This window comes from Topomyia yanbarensis, chromosome 2 (assembly GCF_030247195.1).
Source record: "Topomyia yanbarensis strain Yona2022 chromosome 2, ASM3024719v1, whole genome shotgun sequence".
NCBI lineage: Eukaryota > Metazoa > Arthropoda > Insecta > Diptera > Culicidae > Topomyia > Topomyia yanbarensis.
Window position 1 is genome coordinate 310,555,380 of NC_080671.1, and position 22,665 is coordinate 310,578,044.

At 37.6% G+C, this 22,665-nt stretch overlaps 1 protein-coding gene across 2 annotated transcripts in view; it reads left to right on the top strand.

The window, feature by feature from the left end:
* The window catches only part of LOC131683554 (NGFI-A-binding protein homolog), an 84,011-nt gene that overhangs the window by 57,767 nt on the left and 3,579 nt on the right, over positions 1–22,665 (top strand). For both annotated transcript variants that reach the window (XM_058965615.1, XM_058965616.1), the window contains exons 2-4: positions 15,466–15,567; positions 15,635–16,424; positions 16,577–16,670. In XM_058965615.1, coding sequence (XP_058821598.1) covers positions 15,466–15,567; positions 15,635–16,424; positions 16,577–16,670 — 986 coding nt within the window. The remainder of the gene's footprint in view (positions 1–15,465; positions 15,568–15,634; positions 16,425–16,576; positions 16,671–22,665) is intronic.

Here is a 22,665-nt window from a genome sequence, read left to right on the forward strand (position 1 = left end):
ATAGGGGCCTCTCCACTCAGTTGTGCCCAGGGGCCCCGAGTGGTCTTAAGACGGCCCTGCATCTTCTTTGTTTTTACCTAGGTTACGGTAAAATGATTTTGTTGAAATAGTCCGGAGAAGAATCTGTTATGACGTGTGTCCATTATTCTCTCTGCCAGCTCAATCGCAACAAGAGAAGAAAAGCACTGTTAACTTGCCAAAAAAATATATAACGGGAGATTCAAGGCAGATCTTGCAAAAAACCAATCCCTTGCAAAGAGAAAGTGAAACAGTTATTATCCCATCTGAGAAAGCATCGACGATCGGAAAGCAGCTCCTTGGTTGCGTGATAAAATGTTAGAACTTCGAAACCGTACTCCGCAAAGCATATCATTAAACCGTCTATTCTGTTCTGCTTGCACAATCCTGGAAACTTTTTCTCGGCCTTAGTGATAAACTGCCATGAAAACGATTCAAACTAATCATCAGTCCAAATAAAAAAAAACATCCTCAATTCAGCCACCGAAAACGCCAAAAGGAACTCTTCCCAAGATCCAAAAAAATTGTTTAGATATTCACAGTATTTAAGAAGCATCAATTTTTTTCTGCGTCTGCTCCCATCAACCCAAGTCGTCCAGCTGCCAACCGGAATCCTGAGAACGATTTATGATTCACGAAATCGCAGCACCAAAAAAATGCTCTGCCATCAGACGTATGATCTTTCTCCCGCAGTTCCCGTGAAAAGTAACTGTGATTACGTGAGGAATCCCGTAAGACAAAAAAAATCATCAAACATGCATAAATTATCCACAATGACCTTGTCGATACCTGCCAGGTCTGCTTCTGGTGCTGTAACGCCTCGAGAAAGAACTCGCTCATTCTGATCTCATTGAGTGTCTCAAAGACAAAAAAATGATGATAAAAAACTACCACCAGATTGATTATTCAAATTTTAGGTGCCGGCGATACGATTTGAATGCCCTCCTAAGCCAACGCGTCTTCCTTCAGGCACAGCAACAGAGGAAGAGGGGTGAGAAAAACCCGTTGACCCCTTGCTTGTGCTCTGGAACAATGCCACCCCGGGCTTCCGGGACGACCGGCGCGGTAACGACACCGAAGGGTTAAAGATGCTGCTCCGGCGATGTTTGTTTTGTGTTCTACTGCTGCCGCATCGTCATCATCGCAATGATCACCATCCCAGCACCCTCCTGTTAGTGCGAACGAAAGATTAGAATGATCTTGACGTATAATGCCTACAACATATGCCCGGCGCACACCTTGGAAGGACAGTTTTTTTGTTTCAAACTTTGGTGGTTACTTTTTTTTTGTTCAAGTCTTCTATGATGATGCTCGTATGTAAATGAGATTCTGTGGGAATCTTAATTTTTTTGGTACTTCCGAAGCGATTCCGTGTGACTGTAGTGTTTGGTGCCGTTATTTGAATACCTAGAGATTGGAAGATTTAGGCGCATGTTTATAAAAAACGAATAACGGATGCCTTTGGAACTAGACTTTAAAGCATCTTCTATGTAACGTGGGATAATTCTGAGAGCAACATAGGAATTTTGAGAACAAGTTTTCGTGCAGTCCTAGGTCGTATAGAAAAGGGATGGTTCCTGTATATTTAACCTATTGTAATTCCAATAACCAATTAGTTCCAGAGATATCAACCAGAAGTAAACATCCAGAAACTGACTTTTATCACTTCAAATCGAATTGAGTTCAGTTTGGTCTCTTCTGCTTTCTGTCTTTTAGGTTTTTTGTCTGTTCTGTCTTTTTGTCTTTTCTGTCTTTTATGCCCTTTCCTTTCTGTCTCTTCTTTTTTCTGTCGTTTCTGCCTTTTCTGCTTTGAATGCCTTTTCTCTATTTACAGTCTTTCTTTTCTTCCCTGTCTTTTCTTTCTTGTCTGCCTTTTCTGTCTTTTTAGTTTTTTCTACCTTTTTATGTCTTTTCTGTCTTTTCTGCCCTTTCTGTATTTTCTGTCTTTTTGTCTTTTCTGTCTATTCTGTCTTTTATCTCTTTTATCTCTTTTCTGTATTTTCTGTCTATTCTGTATTTTCTATCTTTTTTGTCTTTTCTGTCTTTTCTGTCTTTTCTGTCTTTTCTGTATTTTCTGGCTTTTCTGTCTTTTCAGTCTTTTCTGTCTTTTCTGTCTTCTTGTCTTCCTGTCTTCCCGTCTTCCTATCTTTCTGTCTTCCTGCCTTCCTGTCTTCCTATCTTACTGTCTTCCTGTCTTCTTTTATCTTGTTTTTTCTTAGATCTTTTATCTTTAATTCTTATTTTACATCTTTTATCTTCCATCACGCGTTTTTTGAGAATGCATCGTGAGAAGTATTCACAATTTTTTTTTAAATCGCTAAAGAATTTGCAATTTTGAATTTGTTTCTCAAACAGTCTAATACTGTTTCAGGTGTTAAGAAAACAAATCATTATTATTTTATTCCTCAAATGTTAAACTTTCTCACACCACCGGAGTATTTTTTTTATAAAACTCTAAAGATCACCAAATCACTTCATGCAGATTACTTTTTTTACTATAAACCATCCGAACAGGAAAATAACTAATATTTAACATTTCGAATAAAAAAACACTCCCTTCGTCTAGGTCGTGATCCTGCAGTGGCCGTGGTTCACACGGTGCGTTCCCGAGCCCATTCCGACAGTCATCGGTCTTACTCGGCCACGATCCAACGACCACGGCCGAAAGGATGAACATTCATCAACCCGTCTTTGTTAGGCGCTGTAAACAGTAAGACAAAAAAAAACACCACACAAGAAATTAGATATTCACAAAAACCCTCCGTACAAAAGGATCTCCGGTAGAACGAAAACGAAAGTGAGGAAATCCTTAGCCACGGCAGACAGCACATAAAAAAACCTATCCTGTCTCCTTAGCTTTAGCTCCCGTACTTGCGACGACTATCATCTGGTAAGGAATATGCAAATTAGTTGAGAAGAAAAAATGGCCATAAAAACTACTGATTCATATAAAAACTTGCTTTCCTTGCGATACGCATAACCCTTTCCACCGAAATCCTGCTAGTCTAAGACGCGGTAAGAACAATCCTGATAGTTATCCCTTTAGGTTTTGCTTTGTTTATATGTCAAGAGAAGTTATTGAACCATTGCGATCGTTTATTAAAATTTCAGTTATGATTGCTGAAAATTTTCGTTGTGGACAGATCGTAAATCCCTTTACCCACCTTTACAACAAAAAATCGTTTGTCGAATCGCGGCGAAAGGATTAATTGTTGCCTGACAGATTACTCAATCATTCCAGTAGTTTTTGTTAAAAAAACTCCCTCCAGAAGGTAGTTCTTCAAAAAACCAACCCACTTAACCAACAATGCCAAAAGTCATCATAATTTTCCAAACAAATTTATTTCCACTCTCAATTACGGTGGCGGTGCGATCAAACAACCAATTTAGACATCGTTTTTTCACAACGACTTATGCAAATTTCGTTAGGCAAAAAAATCAAGTCAAAGTTGTTAAAACATCGTCAAACAATTTATCGCTTTGCCACATTTTTTGTCTGTTCGGTGAAAATTCGGCATTATCTGATTAGAATTAGCGCTGCATACCGCAGACAGGCAGGCAGATCAGTTTGGATCGTTCCACCCCTTTACTTCATTCAGCACGACCGCTCTCGTTTGTGTCGATGTGGGGTGAAGAATGCAATGCATTTACACCCCAACGCCATTCTCTCCGTAATTGAGTCGCGAAAGAGTTAACAACTGCTCAGTGCTTGACAGTGCAACTGTTGAACAAGTTTTTTTTCAACCTAAACGCAATATAAAAGCAATCATCGCGGTATAATCGGAGGAGTTGAAAAAAATATTGTACGAATAATGCGTTCAATGTGGTTCGACGTTAGGCAGAACTCCATCAAAACGTTCCGAGCAAAGCAATCCCTTAGCGACGTTTTTCATTATTAGTGAATACGTTCCGTTCCGCTTGTGAAAACCTTATTAACAAAGTTTTTTCCTTTGAAATAATAATGCCATTTTTACAGTTAAAAGTGCAATATTAGCACTATAATTATTTCACTTAATCTGAAACATTCTACTTAGTTTAAATGTTTAAAAGTGATGAAAATTGGTATCAACACAGGTTTGTTAACTTTTGTATTTATTGTTGCTTTGAATCACTTGAGAAATGTCAAACTTGCGAAGCAACAATCGTTGTAGTGTCATCAGTATATTGTACACTTCAAATAGTTCTAACTTCCTGAAAGGATGTATTGCCCCGATGAAGCGGTTTTCAACATTTCACTTTACACACATGAACTCAACGGGTAACTTTATGTAGCTTGCACACCATAAGTTGGATATTAGTATAAAGCAAGTATAATATAAGGACAAAAATGGAATTTTCAAGCAATACATGGTAATTATTGTAGAAATAGACCGCATTTCTGCAATAGGTACGACTTACTAGATAGTGTATAATACACACTGTGTATTAGGGTGACAATAAAACGACCATTTTTGAAATCACTAATCTACACCCCCTAGCGTCGTTCCGAATCATGAAAAAATGACACTGTCCAAATTTGAGCGAAACCGGTTAACCCTAACCCCTCCCCCAAAGAGCTTAAAGTTTGTATGGGATTTTTGGCCAAAATGTATGGGGAAACACTCGCAGTTCACAAAATCGCCGCTAGAGGTCGCTGTAAACTTCCGATCACGGGCTTAGGAAGGAGTTAAGCTTTTGAAGATATGCCGAACAAGTTTGTCGAAGACTATAAGACAATCCAACCAACCGTTAAAGAGTTATTAACGTTTAAAGTTGGATACTGCTGCTTAACATTCGCAAAGGGCGTACTTCGCTTCTCTCATGTAAGTGAAGCACGCGTGAAGGTGGGACAAAGTTAGGAAAAACTCATATATCTCTGAAACGATGAGAGATAGAAAGTTATGATGCCCCACAAAGTTGTAGAGGAATAAAAGGACTTTTTGGTTTTACTGGAAAGTTTCAGTATTTCGCCGCAAGGTGGCGGTAGTGAGCCAAGCAATTTAAAGGGAATATTCCTATCTGTACAACGGTAAGAGATGGAGCATTTTGATGTTGTAGAGTAGCAAAAAATATTTTCTTTTCTCATTTGAAAAATGCAGAATTCTACCACATGGTGGCGCCAGTGATCAAAATTAATTCAAGGTAATACTCCTATCTATACAATGGTACGAGATAGTGCCATCTGATGTTCTGCGAAGTTATACAGTATTTCAAATATTATTAGCAATTAGGACGCATATAGGGTAAGGTGGGGCAAATGCGGCCGCTGGGTAAACCCGACCCCCTTCTGTTATCGAAAATCGGAAGCACTACGCGAACTAATATCAATGTTGTTGTGTAGAGCATCGAAAATAATCATAATGGTGGCATGACAGCATTTTATTAGTCTACATTGAGATGCTCAAAGGACAATAAATGTGTTTTTACAACTTTTTATTTGATTTTTGTGCTTCATTGACTACAGGATATTTCTGATTGTTAAAGTGATTGCATAAAAAAGGTAAGTGGATTTAAATTTTTTGATTAAATTTGAAAAACAATAAAATTTGGGAAATATCTGTACTAAATCAACCAAAAACATAGGCGGTCGGGTTTACCTCACCATTTCATGTGCTGCAGAACAGCAACTAATACAAACGTTTCCAAAAAAGGTAAGCTTCCATTATTGTCCTGTAAGCATTTGATTTAATTTGAAATAGTCAGATTTGGCTGAATTGTCTGATTACTAAATATAATGTTAGAGAAGCTTTTCCAATCCTTGGAGTGGCTAGAGACTAACAATACAACTGTGTTGACATCTGTAACCAGATGTCAACCATTTCTCTCGTCGATGATGATCGCTACATTCTGGGGCGCGATGCAGTTGATTCGCTCTCTACAGAACCTGATCCGTCATCCAATAACATCGAGATTTAATAATATCATCAACGAGAACGGACGTACATTGGACCTCTGCTTTGTAAGTGCCCGGGACTACGCTCCCAACTGCTGCGCCGCTCCGACACCTTTAGTCCAGCATGTGCGCCATCATCCCCCACTACATCTTGTACTCGCTGGTAACCTAGGAGTGAATTTTGAAGACGTCTCAAGCTCTATCGTCTACGATTTTAAAAACGCTGACTACGACAGCATCGTTAGCACGCCGTTGGATGTAAACTGGGACGAAAATCTTAACAATGATGATGCGAACGAAGCAGCGATGACGTTTTCTAATATTCTTAACTACCTAATCGACCGTCATGTGCCAAAACGAACAGTCAGCACAAATCAACACCCTCCTTGGCAATCAACAGTGCTTAGACGATTAAAAACTGCCAAACGAGCCGCATTTAAAAAGTTCTCGAAGCATAAGACACTTGCATTACGAAACCACTACTTTCAACTCAACCACGAATACAAACAGCAAAGCAGACGTGCCTTTTTTAGATACCAGCGAAACGTCGAACGTCAACTGAAATCCAAGCCCAAGTCGTTTTGGAAATATGTGAACGAGCAGTAAAAAGAATCCGGGTTACCATCTTGTATGTCATTAAATGGAGTTATAGGCACCGACACTAAGGAAATTTGCCAATTGTTTTCCGACAAGTCAAGTCGTTGCCGCTTCAAATCTAACTCCTTCTCTAGGACACACCATCAACCGAATTTGTGTCGATAATGCTGCCATTCTTGCAGCAAATTCCAAGCTGAAAGCATCTAGTTCCCCGGGCCCAGATGGCGTTCCCTCGATTTTTGTCAAAAAGTGCATCAACGGGCTTCTTGAACCACGGCGAGTCTTTGTGCTATCACTCAATACTGGAACATTCCCTTCCTGCTGGAAAGCAGCGCACATGTTTCCAGTTCACAAAAAAAGGAAACAAATCGAACATTGACAATTATCGAGGAATCTCGTGTTTAAGTGTACTATTCGAGCTGGTTGTCTTAGACCCTCTTTTCTTGCACTGCAAACACTACATTGCAGACGATCAACACGGCTTTATGCCTAAACGATCGACAACGACTAACCTGCTCTTGTTCACAACATATGTACTATTTACATGGATTTATCTGCAGCCTTCGACAAAATCAATCATGATATCGCAATAGCGAAGCTGGACAAAATCGGTATTCATGGACAACTACTGCGCTGTTTTCGTTCCTACCTCGATGGAAGGCAACTCCAAATCAGCATTAAGGACTGTCTATCTACACCATTCTTCGCTACATCCGGCATCTCACAAGGTAACCATCTCGGTCCAGTGATATTCCTCCTCTACTTTAATGACGTCAACATCAAATAACAAGGACCCCGCCTTTCTTTTGCCGACGATATGAAATTTTTTCAACAAATACGGGATAAAACCGATGCCGAGCTTCTTCAGAGGGAACTGGACAGCTTTAGTACGTGGTGTGATCTAAACAGAATGGTTTTAAACCCGAGCAAATGCTCAATCGTTACCGTTCACGCGGAAACGCCATCCGATTCAGTTTAACTACCATCTCTTCGACTCGAGTATTCCAAGACACTCTAACGTCAAGGATCTCGGAGTCATCATGGATTCGACACTAACGTTCAAACCACATACATCATCCGTTGTGGATAAGGCTTCAAGACAGCTTGGGTTCATCTTCCGAATAGCGAAAAACTTTAAGGACGTATACTGTTTAAAAACTCTCTATTGTGCGCTGGTTCGCTCAAAACTGGAACATTGTTCTGCTGTTTGGAACCCTTACTACCAGAACGGTGTCGACAGAATCGAGGCCGTCCAACGCCGGTTCATACACTTTGCACTCCGACATCTTCCTTGGCAAAACAGATTTCAGCTGCCGAGCTACAAAAACCGTTGTCAATTAATACAGCTCGATACTCTAAGCATCCGGAGGGACTGCTCTCGAGCCCTGTTCGTCTTGGACTTACTGTCTGCCAGGGTGGATTGCCCTACAATCCTCGGACGCCTCGATCTTCAAGCTCGCGTTCGAGCTCTGCGCAATAACTCTCTTCTGCGAGTCCCGTTCAGGAGAACTAACTATGGGCGCCAGAGCGCTGTTACCGGCCAAGGGGTCTGTTGGTGACGGTACAACAAATAAACAAATATAAACTCTATAACGTTCACGATAGTATGCACCATTATTAGCAAAATAGCGAAATAACGTTGTATACCATGTTCACGCTACAGAGTTAAAACATGTGTTGATTATTAGCAACAAGAAAAATGTCATCGACATAGCGTTAAAACACGTTTTTTACTTGTTGTGTGAACGTAGTATTAGCCACTTGGATCTTAAATAATTCTAATGTTACTTTGTTTAAGCTAAATCGAGGATTCCAAAATTATTTTAAAAATATAAATATATCAGACTAGTATGTGGCATAAACAGTGAATTTTCAATTAACCTCATTGTACGATTTTTAACATTGCCGTATATTGCCGATCAGAACGCAGTAATGCAAATGGCAGCATCATGTTACCGGAAAAAGACAAAAATATGACATGTTCCTCTTGCGCATACTTCGTTATTTTCAATCCTCTCTTCGGCTTTCTTCTGGATCAATATGGCTCTCATTGCTCGCAATAAAGATGGCAATAAATAAGCCAGTTTTAACAGGTAGGAAAGACAAGCACCGTCGAACTATATTTACCTGTATTTTTTAATTCTCTATTCTTTCCTTCTCTCTACACGCTTGATTCTAATTGCTCATCGAAGAGTTACAGAAGAGCATTTGGATAAATCGAATCGATTATCACATATTCAGATCAAAGTTGTTTTTGCGAATTGGAATCAAAACTGCAATAAGAATTGTTTTGATTATTTTCTTTTACATATCGCTGTGAGAATAAGTGGGATCATTTTATTCCTTAATATAAATCAATAACATGTTATCACGAATTAATACCCATATATCTGTCGTATCTCACATCAAAGAAAGTGAATAACGAAAAAAAAAATATTTTTTTTCATTGGCTAGATCCAAATAAATGACAATCGGATATAGATCGTAAAATGCACTATTCTATAAATTTTCTTATTTTCACTCCCAGTTCACAAATTGAATCAGAATGTTAACTGCTTACAAAGTAACTCCATAAATACCCTAGGCAAAGATTAAATAAAAGATTTTAAATATCCCCTTTTTACCTATATGCATAAACTCACAAAAAACATCCAAATAAAAATATTTTAAAATTGATCGCGGACGCAACGGCGATCAATATATTTGTTCGTAAAAATATATTATGGGGATGCTCAAAACTTTCATTTCTGTTTATTTATAAAATAGTAGAAATTTTGTTAGCAAATAAAATCGTTCCAATCTGCATTGATGTATTACAGAAATATGCAATCAACAATATGAAATATAACACTTGTGATCATTCTGTCAAAGTTTAATTTTTTGTTTGACCTTTGTTTACTTTTTATTTAAGCTTCGCTGAAAAAAACGTGTACAATTCTAATTCGCATTCGTGTGATCTAACCTATATTTATAATTGATATTTATTCCAAACTTGTGAAAATTAGCTTGAAACGAATATAAATATTCTCCCCCCGTGTCGACAGGTATCGTGTTCAATTAGAATGATATTCACAGTTCATTTTGAATTCAAATTGAAATATTTCAACCAATTTTTTAATCAAAGTTTAAAATAACTATCATGGCACCAGTTACAAACGATGGTTCAACCACTTCAAACTTATTTTCTTTTATGCATTAAATATTATGTCACTACAAAATGCTGTAGATCATCGGCCAACTATAAAATATCCACCAAGTTAAAGTTCTAAGTTCAGAAACATATCAGTTACATGTTGACAAAATTGTTCTCACACGCTATGGAACGAGACATATGACAAAGAAAAGCTATTTTACTGCAAAAAAATATCGGAATGAAAAACAATTCTCCATGTTGTCAAATTTACTCATTTTCTTTAACATGAATTTGTTGTTTTTTAACATTGTCGTGTATCGTTGTTTTTTAACATTGTCGTGTATTGGGTTAAAGCTTACCAAATAGTTTAGGCCGGTTTAATAGTTAGTCCGGTTTAAAAGTAGTTAGTACGTGTTTGAGCTTACGGCTATAAGTGGCCTAAGTTCTATTTTCACAACGAGACACGAAAGTCTTTGAAATACTACCTCTTACCATTGTATGGATAGGAGTATTACCTTGAATTAATTTTGATCACTGGCGCCACCATGTGGTAGAATTCTGCATTTTTCAAATTCAAATTCAAATTCAAATTCAAAGAAAAGAAAATATTTTTTGCTACTCTACAACTTTGTAGAACATCAAAATGCTCCATCTCTTACCGTTGTACAGATAGGAATATTCCCTTTAAATTGCTTGGCTCACTACCGCCACCTTGCGGCGAAATACTGAAACTTTCCAGTAAAACCAAAAAGTCCTTTTATTCCTCTACAACTTTGTGGGACATCATAACTTTCTATCTCTCATCGTTTCAGAGATATATGAGTTTTTCCTAACTTTGTCCCACCTTCACGCGTGCTTCACTTACATGAGAGAAGCGAAGTACGCCCTTTGCGAATGTTAAGCAGCAGTATCCAACTTTAAACGTTAATAACTCTTTAACGGTTGGTTGGATTGTCTTATAGTCTTCGACAAACTTGTTCGGCATATCTTCAAAAGCTTAACTCCTTCCTAAGCCCGTGATCGGAAGTTTACAGCGACCTCTAGCGGCGATTTTGTGAACTGCGAGTGTTTCCCCATACATTTTGGCCAAAAATCCCATACAAACTTTGAGCTCTTTGGGGGAGGGGTTAGGGTTAACCGATTTCGCTCAAATTTGGACAGTGTCATTTTTTCATGATTTGGAACGACGCTAGGGGGTGTAGGTTGCGAATTTTTTTTTTCATATAAATCATTGTCACCCTACTGTGTATGATTTGTTTTATACTCATAAACAAATTTGGTATACACAAGACGCACTAGTTACGATATAACATTTATTTTGCATATTGCGTTCCATTAAGTGATTTCGATACGACTTGTATACTGATAAGATTGATGTGGGTCATCTATCTACGCTACCTTCTAAATTGAATCGTTTCCCTACCCCAAAGTTTTTATTATTTTAAATATTTTAATGGAATAATCGTAAACTTAAAAAAAAAACTGAGTATTACACTGCCCATGACCGCAAATCAGTGCCACTAAGATAGGAAATACCACAAATATGCGATCATGGCCAGTGTAGTATTTTAAAAATGCAAAGGGTCAAATCTTCCAAAAGTGGGGACACTTAATTGAAAAAAAAAACAATGACATAAAAACTTACATTACTTTTGAAAAAATATGTTAAAAATTCTACCATAAAAAATAAATATTCACAAGACTCTTCCATGTTACATTACTTTGTTGTTTCCTACCACTTTGCTATATATTTTTATTGAATTTTACATGAGTTCCACCGAAGGCCTGGTAAGATCACACTGGGCTCCCCTATGATATTACGCAAAAATTCTAGCCAAACATGTCAAATGGTCCTAAGTGAAAATAATAGTTTCTCTTTGTTTACGTTCTCTTTCGCTAATAACTCGCCCGTTTATACGTTTGTTCATTAACTCTTAGCATAATATGCTAGTCGAAATCAGCATTTTTCGATATATCCTGAAATAATAGTGAAAAGTTTTATGCTGACGCCGTAATAATCGAAAGAGAAAGTAAACAAAGAGAGGCTCTCATTTGCACTTAAGACTATTTGACATGTTTGTCGAGAATTTTCCTGCGCTGTAAGCGAGCAAAGCTTATTAACAAACAACAGTCGCTCGAAGACAGCGTGAATGATAAAACACCGTTAGTTGTTCTTGCAGTAGCGATACTACACTGCTTTGTTTTAAATATCGCCCGATCCTCCCCAGTGTTATTGTATTGAAGGTGCGAATGTTGCTTAAGCTTAAGGAATCTGATGCAATTCCACCATATACGCAATGTTGTACACTCAGGGAAAAAATATATAATTTTATAACAATACGTTTTAGTCACAAGAAAAACGCACTTAAATCATAAGATAAGCTTATGAAACAATGAATTTTTTGTCAAATCGGTTTCGTAAGATATCGTCGATATACCCTAAATAATAAAATAATAATCTGATTCTAACGAAATGTTACATGCGATATGAAAATCACATTTGAAAAAATGGCAACCGCCAATACTGGGACTCGAATCAACAACCATTTGCACACTGAGCACGCCTTATTTCTAACTGGGCCATACTAACACTAACACTGTCGAAAAATGGCAAACATAAACTTCGGCTAGTACTACTTATAACAATCTTACCGAGCTGTGACTCGTAATTGCGCAGGTTAAAATATGCAAAATTCTAAGATCAGCCAGAAAATTACGAGGCGATGGCTTTTACATCAACTGTAAGAATAATATTTTTAGTGTGTATACATTTCTCTTATGTTTATGAGAACTCGAGGCTACTCGCATGAATTTCAAATCAGTGACATATGCATTTTCTAATAAAATATTAAGATAATCATGAAATTCTTGTGTTTACATCATAATTTTATTGTAACATATTTCTGGGACTTTTCATTGCATCATAAGATTTTTTGGCTGAGCTTTGCGTGAGTGTTCGTGTTGTGAGAATGCGTGTGACCAAATCAATTCTTTCTCTACTAACGCTACAATACGAAATAAGAAAAGTTAACAATTTGCAAACCACACTATGTATATATGTAGGACAGACTCCTACGTGCCGATTGTTTAAGACCTCCAGCTCCAAGATTCAATAGCGAATGTCCCGGAAATGCACTGATAAACGACTCACCCAATGCCGAATCGCTGAGAGCAATATCTTGAGCTTTGCTGTTCACGTCACTTAAAAAGCTTCTTCCTATACGACATCACGTGTACTCGTAAATCATAAAAAATTAATGGCGCTATAATTTCTTGACGGAATATTCACCCTCTATTCAAGCAGAATCCGCAGCCGATTCTCAACGTACAGACATACCATGTTCAGCTACTGCAGCGATGCTACTAATATCGAGAACTCATTCATTTTCGCATTTTAATATACGAGGACTGGCTTATGATCCCCATTCCTGACAGTTTGGATTGCTCAACAGACAAAAAATACGTTAGTGTGCTGAGACCTCCTAATGTTTTTCGGAAAGTTGTAGGAAAATGATGAAAAATGGCGCTTTCAGTTTGTCTCTAGTACGTACGTACGTCTATAAGCATTTGAAGATTACCAATTTTAAAAATAGCCACCTCGGGAATTAAAAATTAAGAACAATGAAGATAAAATCAATCTTGTAGCTATTTATGGTGTACATTTGAGTGCAGAATTGAATGGCGTAATTAGATTTCGTATACAAGGTCTCGATCTCAAGTTATGAATCTTTAAGGTCACTTTGTGTCTTCACTAATGTTATTGAAAGTGATATTTGAACAATTGGTTGAAGACATTGTAATTGTTGTATTTCCTTATTATAAACAGTAACATTAGAAAAACTTGTTTGCAAGTGTTTTTTGGCAAATAACCTAATATAATTCGATATCCTGGATACATAGAGCATTCAAGCCTTCAATAAAGTTGTCTGCAATAGTAACTGAACAACTTTTCTAAAGTCATTTAATCTATAAGTAAGAAGGACTCATGTGCTTCTAACTCTACTTCAATGAAGACTTAGAGCAACACAATTTCACAGAATCTGCGATTTATGTAGCGATATAAAAAAATCCTAAAAGATGTTGTCAAGCTTAAATAATCCTCACATTTTTCATATATGTATGTATGAAGGACAGCCTCCTACGTGCCGATTGTTTAAGACCTCCAGCTCCAACATTCAATAGCGAATATCCCAAAAATGCACTGATAAGCGATTCACCCAATGCCGAATCGCTGAGAGCAATATCTTGAGCTTTTCTGTTCACGTCACGTAAAAAGCTTCTTCCTATACGATATCACGATATCACGTGTACTGGTAAATGGTTAGTGTGCTGAGACCTCCTAATGTTTTTCAGAAAGTTGAAGGAAAATGATAAAAAATTGCGCTTTCAGTTTATCTCTAGTACGTCAGGATTTGATTTTATAAGAATTTGAAGATTACCAATTTTAAAAATAGCCACCTCAGGAGTTAAAAATTAAGAACAATGAAGATAAAATCAATCTTATAGCTATTTACGATGTACATTTGAGTGCAGAATTGAATGGTGTAATTAGATTTCGTGTACAAGGTCACGATCTCACGTTATGGATCTTTAAGGTCATTAAAACGGAAATAATATTGACTTTATATTTTCACTAAAGTTATTGAGAGCGATATTTTTTTTATTTCGTTTATTTGATAGGCACAAATGCGTTAGCTTGGCGGTGCCAAATTCTTTTGTTTTAACATTTTGGATATCTTAAAACTAGGAGGTCACAATGTTGAATTTTTTTTTATAATTTAACGAATACGAGGTTTATTATCCATATTTTCAGGAAATTTTTTCGAAACCCGTTCAGTTCCTGAAATAGTGATTCTTTCATGAATGTGCGAATAGATTTCTTTTACGAGCGGGGATGAGCTGAGACAGCTCCGAAACCAACGCCAGTTTCTAAAGTTAACAGCTGTTTGGCAGCAACTACCAATCACCGCTGTCTTGAAGATCAATATTAAAAAATCTCACTATTTCATAACAAAAATATAAATTATATTCAGTATACAAATTCATGAATCGGACAACACGATCAGCGGTTCAAAATTATATTCAGACAGTAGCCGGAAGAAAATCATTCTCTCATCCACATTTTCTCCCAGCCTAAAAACGTGCAAACCAACACGTCGTACGGAACTGCCACGACCATCCCTCCCTCTTGCTCATAAACCTGTGGGTACCGGGAGGTGTGGTTTCAGACCCACAAGCGTTTTTTTCCCTTCTCGATTGCTCTTTCCTCCCCTCACGCGTTAGGCCCGTCCGGATACGTCCCGCGAAATGTCTGTATTTGTTGAAAGTTTTGTGTGATTTACTTCGTGGGTCGTGATTTCTACAACCAATCCCTTCCCACCGGGTAGCAGTCCGCTAGCAAGTTCCGACCGAAGAGGAAACCCAAAAATAGGAAGATGATGAGATGAAGAAGATTTTTTTTGCATTCGAAAGGGTTGAAATAGATTCTTGCAGAAATCGTTGAGGGTTGTAACGGTTTCTGCAGCATCCATTCTATCGAATCTAGCCGTTGGTGCGCCATATCTTGGTGCCGTTTGGTTCCTATCCAAACTTCTTAGCACAATAATGCGGCATTCTGTTTTGTCGAGCGGAAAGATGATGAAGAAATTAATGATTTAGAAAAAGGAAAAACAAGCAGCGTTATGAATGATAAAAGCATAAATTAGACAATCTTAGTTATAGAAGAGGGGGTAAAGTTTTGGGACCTATTTTGTTCGTTACTTCTGAAAATTCACGCTTTTATAGCATTGAAATAATTAGAATGCTTACTTATCTTGTTCTTCATCCCCTTTTTATTTTTTTTCAGTGGTTGAAACTTCCACCCCGTCCAATGAGGCTGAGCTTCAGCTGTATCGAGTGCTACAGAGGGCAAGTCTGCTAAGCTATTATGACACTTTGCTTGAAATGGGTGAGTGATCTTTTTAACTAGTTTGCAGTAACCTGAAATAACGATTTTTTTTGTTTATTCATTCAAGGTGGGGACGACCTGCAGCAGCTGTGTGATGCTTGTGAAGAGGAGTTTCTGGAAATAATGGCACTAGTGGGAATGGCATCGAAGCCTCTCCACGTAAGGCGCTTGCAGAAAGCACTTCACGAGTGGGTCACGAACCCGTCCGCCTTCCAAAGTCCTCTAGCAAGCGTAGACACACAATCACGGCTGACGTACAGTCCCGGACCAGGATCGATAGCACGTAGTGTCAGCAGTTACTCTGCAGCCCCGGCAGCAACGTCTAGCTTCATTGTGAATCCTTCATCCAGTACAAATCTACAGCCGTCTTCGTTAGGTCATCTAGCAACTAGTCTTAGTAGTAGCATTAGTAGCAACGTGGTCAGCCCAATCGGTTCAACCACGGCAAGTTCGTTGCAATTGACACCCAGCCTAACCGAGGATCAAATCATCAAAATTATTCAAGCGGCCGAACGACTGTCTCGAACGATACCTCGGCACCTCGAACCACGGCAGCAGAATGTAAAAAAACGGACAACCCGCGACCTAGAACAGGTGATCGCTATGAGCGAAAACGATCCCCGCCGAATGGAGGAAATACGAAAGTATTCCGCCATCTACGGCCGTTTCGATTGTAAACGGCGACCGGAGAAACCGCTGACTTTGCACGAGGTCTGCGTGAACGAAGCAGCTGCCCAAATTTGCAAATACGTTCCAGCTCTGCTGACCCGGCGGGATGAACTATTCCCGCTGGCACGGCAAGTTGTAAAGGAGTGTGGCTTTGGGCATTCCGCCAGCATACGACTGACTGGATTGTGGTAAGTAAAATAAATTATAATCAGATAGGATTGGTACAAAAATCTCCCCAAGGTACAAGTTGTTGTATGAATATACGTCCAGCAAATGGCAAAGCTGACATTGTGCAAACATCCTAATAAGGGCTTTTATTTTTTCTTCTATTCACAAACAGCCAAACCCAAACTAGTCGGCACGATGAAATGGACACCTCGCAACAGATGAAGCGAGCCCGCCTCTCAAGTGATACCAGTTCCGATCTCGGAAAGGTACATACACCTTACCTCCCAAGACGGTGATCTGTGATAAGAACCCTCTAATGCTGCTTTTGGAGTGCTTTTGCTAACGCTAATAATCGCTTTGTTGAGCTTACACATTAGCCTTAATTTTGATTACCATTTTTTTTTTGCAATCCACCAATTCGGCAAAACATCCCAGAAATTACGCTTCTGTTTCTTCCGTTACAGCTTCCTCCCACAACGCAGTATATGTGCTTATGAGCTTCTTACCGCTGTGCTGCCTTACAATTAGCGCAAGAAACTCACCGCTGGAAACGCATCCACGGCGAGGCGCAATCGTTATTTGCTTATAGCCTGCTTTGCTTAGATCGCGCACAGAACCAATGGCTTCCGTTATTGTTGTTATTTGTTGCTTATAGAGTTGCAATATTAAGCATTTAAGTATCCTTTTATTTACACTTGTTTATTTATTTGTTTATATTTTTACTATTGTTGTTGTTTTGCATAGTTGTTTTTATTTATTATGTTATTAGGAATTGCTGTAGTCGCTATAGTTGATATGCGCTAATCTGGACTAAACCGTTGTCTATTTTAGCACTCAACTCTTCTATTGTAGTGTAATGTAGTGCATGATAATCGCTTGAAGCTTTAGACTAAGAAAGCATAAAATTTATTTTTTATTTTTTAATGTTTACAATATCTAACCGCAAACACCCAAATGATGCTATTACCCTTTTGCTTGTGATTTTAATTATCGACACAATGAAAAAAATATATACCATTAGAAGTATTTTAATCAAGACTCTTGGAAGAGCAATAACTTCAGAAACAGTACGCGTAATTGACCGTACAGCTTATAGTAATATTTCGAAAAGTGAAGTGGAAGAAATCTAATTTCCTTCAAGATGGCAATAGACTTTTTCGACAAAAGAGAGATACTGTAAAGAATTTTCAAATCTCTCTTTCAGAACCAGTAAAAAATCGCTTCGTAGAAAGCTGTGTAGGCTCGAAATGAGATATAATTCTTACCAAAAGTGAACTTATATTTGTTACGCTTTGATGGGTTGATTAAGTATTCCTAAATCGGACTGTTATGAACCCTAACCTAAATGTACAGTTTACATATTTTTGAAGATTTCCTATTTCTAACTTGAGCGCATCTACTAAAAAATATTATCATCAACTTCAAAATCGTTTTTCTTCCACTCTGAGTCCATTATCAACCATGATTGATGCGTATTTAAGGTAAAGCATCAAAAAATTATAGCGTAGATATAAAAAAACACACAAACATCCACCCACAGATCTGTGATCCACCTTATCTTGTTTACGCTATTAATTTGTAGATGTCGCAGAAGGTAATTGAGCTTTGCAGCAAACTCCAATTCATGACTACGCTGGAATTTGATAGATAGCAATAACTGCCAACGAATCTTTCAATCTTAGCACACCGATTATCTGGAATAATGAAATCACTAAAATAAAAAAATGGAAGCCCTCTAATATCAATATCCTTCTATCAACGTTCCAACGTTTTTGAATGTTCTCGGTTATATTTAGGTAAACAATGATGACTGATACACGGAGAAACTCAGATATGTAGGGGAGCCCAGGGGTAGTAGAAGGTGGTTTCTATTTTTATTTTTATCTCCTTGATTTAGGTAGATCGGTGACGGCACACCAGAAAATAAGTAATCAAGGGCTCTATTCTCACAGTCACGTCACCTAGTGACTAGAAAAAAATTTCCTTCTAGTCACCAAGTGACGTGACTGTGAGAATAGGGCCCCAAATAAAAATATTTTTTTTTGAGAATTTTTCATAGAACATATTGAATGTCTTTTCAATAACATTGTACATCAATCGACACCTACCATTATTTTTCGTGTCACTTTCGAATCGACGCGTATTCCATATTCAGATGTCAATTTTCGAAATTCTTTTGGCGATAGTTCGAAGAAAATGCTCCTTGCATTAGCGAGATACACATGTAAAAGATTGTCTTGCTTATGGAGTGAATTTCAGAAATAAAAATAATTTATGATCATTTTTGTACTGTGAATAGTACTGTCAATTTGCACCGCGTGTGTCACTTACTCAAACCGCACATTTTATGAAAGTAATAAAATAATCGCTTTTGCTTTTTGTGTGTGTAATATCTACACTGATTCTTCATGCTTTCTTCTGGCTCTATGGAAAAATATAATGATCCGTGCAATAAATGAAAATGTTAGGAGATATATTTAACGTTACTTGAAGTACACACCTAGAAAAAATCGTGTAAATTATCTTCTCCTGAGCCTGGCATATACGAGCAGAAAAAAGGCTTAGTTTTACGTTTGCTTTTAATTTTACATGACGTTGAATTTCACAAATCACGTAATTTCATTCCACACATAGCGTTTGTTATGAAGTGTCGAAAATGTAATTTCATGTCATTGTGCCATGCAACGTATATTTTTCATGTAACATTAAACGGAACACTGTAATTTTTCGTCATTTCATGAATTACGGTTTGTGAAATTGTATCATGTTTGCAATTACGTAAACGCAAAAATTTATATTTTTTGGTGTGTACATAGCAAGAGACAGCACAATATGTCTAATAACGGTCGCCCCCAATGTTTGCATAGTTCTTGCCTGTAGTCTTGCAACAGGCTACATTCCATTAGCGTGGCCGGAAATAACTGTAAAATTCATTTCCAAAGGTGGCCGCGTCACTTATGAGGAGGCAAAGAGCTTTAGACTGATCAGTCTGATCTCCTTCCTTCTCAAATCATTGGAATGTTTCATCGACCACTACATTCGGGATGTTAGCTTGGGCAAGCACCCGCTGCATGCAGTGCAATATGCATATCAGCGGGGAAGTCTACAACCACTCTGTTACACAATGCTGTCTACAACATTGAACAAGCTTTTTCACAAAAGCAATCAAGTTTAGAAGTTTTTCTCGACATTGAAAGTTCTTTTAATAACGTGTCTTTCGAATCCATTTTGGAAGCAGCACGAGATCATGGGGTGCCTTTATATATTACGAACTGGATACACGCAATGCTTGGCAACCGACATATATGCTCATCGTTAAGACAAGTAGAGATAAAGAAACTGAGTGTCAGCAGATGTCCTCAAGATGGTTTGTGGTCACCACTTCTATGGAACCTTGTCGCCGATGACTTGTTGAAGAAACTTAATAAGATTGGGTTTTTCGACATATGGTTTCGCCGATGATGATCATGTTGTGATCACCATTATTTGCATTAACACATTTGATTTAATGCAACCAGCCTCATGTGTTGTTGAGCAATGGTGTCTTCATGTTGGACTACCAGTCAATCCAAATAAAACATCAATGATGCTTTTCACGCAACGAAGGATTACAACCGTCCGCTGTAGTTCTTTGATTCTGAAATTATTGTCGAAGATCAAGTTTAGTGCGTTGGGGTAATTCTTGACTCAAAACTTAATTGGACAGTTCACATCGATTTCAGAATCAAGAAGAAGGGCATTCCGCAAATCTTGGGGACCCAAGAACATTCAGTGCATCTACACAACAATTGTTAGACCAATACTGGCATACGGGTCCCTTGTTGGGTGGCATAAAGGAGAAGCCATGACAATTCAATCACAGTTAAACCAACTTCAGAGGATGATCTTGATGGCGTGCACACCGTCTTAAAGTCACTGAGATCTGGAACAGGCCACACAAGGTTGTGGCCCCAAAATGGTTACTTGGTATGAGTATACACTTGTTCCCAGTGACCATACACTCACACGTAATTCTCCTTTTAAAATTTTCAATGTGAGAATTCCTCCTCGCGAGGAATGACTGTCTGGCTGGATGGAGCGACCAGTTCAAGAATACGTAGTTTGTTATACTGACGGTTCTTTGTTGGAGGGCCGAGCCAGTGCTGTTGTCTATTGTCGTGAATTGAGACAAAACCAATCTCATCCGCTTGGTAGATACAGTACCGTATTCCAAGCAGAAATCTTCACAATTCTGTGCGGCGTACGATCGGCACTTCAACAGGTAATTTGCGGTAAAAGAATCTATTTATACTCTGACAGTCAGGCTGCACTTAACCAGATTCGAGATCAATATAGTCAGGTCGAAGTCAAATCGATGAACTTAGCATGTCAAAAACTATCTACCTTCTATGGGTGTCCGGTAATTCCGGTATTAATGGAAATGAATGGGCAGAACGATTGGCTAGAGCTGGCGCTGCGACTGCCTTCATTGACTGGAATTTAAAATGACCGCAAACTACATAATCATGCTTGTTTTACCCTAATTCCCCTTCTTTATTAGTGTTTATTTTTATTACTGGCTATATAACTTGAAAGAAAACCAAATTCGGGCTACCACAGTTAAGGTTTCTTATGCAAAAAAGTTCAATGATTCTATAAAAAATAGTAAGATTGTCTTCATGAAACGTGTTTTAATCCGCTTTATCCCAATTCTCCCCAAATATTGTGTTTTTAGTTTAACTTTACTCAGCATCTCAGAAGCAAGCTTAATGCAGCTGATCAAAAGTAGTATTTCTTATACAAAAAAGTAAAAAAAAAATCGAGTGAAGATAGATAGAATAACCACACGTAACGTATGCACCCATTTTACCCCAATTTTTTCTCAAACTCAAGATGGAAATTAATCATGGCAATATAATTAGGAAAGAGTCTGAATGAAATTTATTAACAATTGTATTGTTTATGTAAAAGGGTTTTAGGAATCCAATGCAGATAGTCAGAATGTCCGCATGAAATGTTTGAACCCGTTGTACCCCGAATTCAAGTAAATAAATAAATAAATAGATAAATAAATAAATAAGTAAATAAAAAAAATAATTAATTAATTAATTAATTAATTAATTAATTAATTAATTAATTAATTAATTAATTAATTAATTAATTAATTAATTAATTAATTAATTAATTAATTAATTAATTAATTAATTAATAAATGAATAAATAAAATAAATAAATAAGATGCTGAATGCGAATGATCAAATTAATTATATAAAAAGCCGGGGAATCGGTTGAAGATAATTCAAACAACCGCACGAAACATGTGTATTCGTTTTACTCCAATCCCCCGAAATCAAGTGTGAAATTAATTCTTACTCCACATTTAAGAAAAGCTGAGTGCGGCATATCAAAAGTAATATTTCTTGTTACTGAAACCCGAGAAATTTATTACAGATAGTTAGAATGATCGTACGAAACATGTGAATCCGTTTTACCCCACTTCCATTTCGTGTTTTCAATTAAACCTGACTACATTTTAGAAACGGTCTGAACGTGAATCTTTTGTACATAACAATTACTACTTTTCATCAGCCGCATTCAGAAACCTACAGCCTGATTCAACTTCACACTTGAGTTAAAAGAGGAATTTAGGGTAAAACAGGTGCACATGGTCATTCTAACTATCTTCAATCGATTCCGTGGACTATGTAATATACAAAATACTTTTGATCAGCCGCTTAAAGCCTCTTTCTGAAATGGCGTGTAAGGTATATTTGCACACTTGTATTATGTGAAGAATTGGGGTAAAACTAATACAAACTTTTCGTGCGTCATTCTAACTATCTTCAATCGATTCCCCGGATTTTTCTACATAAGAATTACTACTTTTCAACAACCACATTCATCCTCGTTCCGAGGAGCACAGCCAGATTCAACTTCCCAGTTGAGATATAGAAAGAGTTAATGGGAAGAGGTAAACCAAGTACGCACGTTTCGTGCATAAGAAATATTACTTTCGATCCACCGCATTCAGCCTCTTTCTGAATTATAGAGCCAAATATTACTTTATACTTGAGTTATGGGAAGAATTAGGGTAAAACGGGTGCACACGTTTCGGGCGGTAAGTCTAACTATATTCAAACTTGGACTTTTATACAGAAGAATTACCACTTTTGATCCGGCGCCTACAGCCTTTTACCGAAATATGAAGCCAGGATTAACTTCAAATATTAGCTGTGCGAAAAATTGAGGTAATATGGGTGTATTCGGTTCGTGCGAAAATGA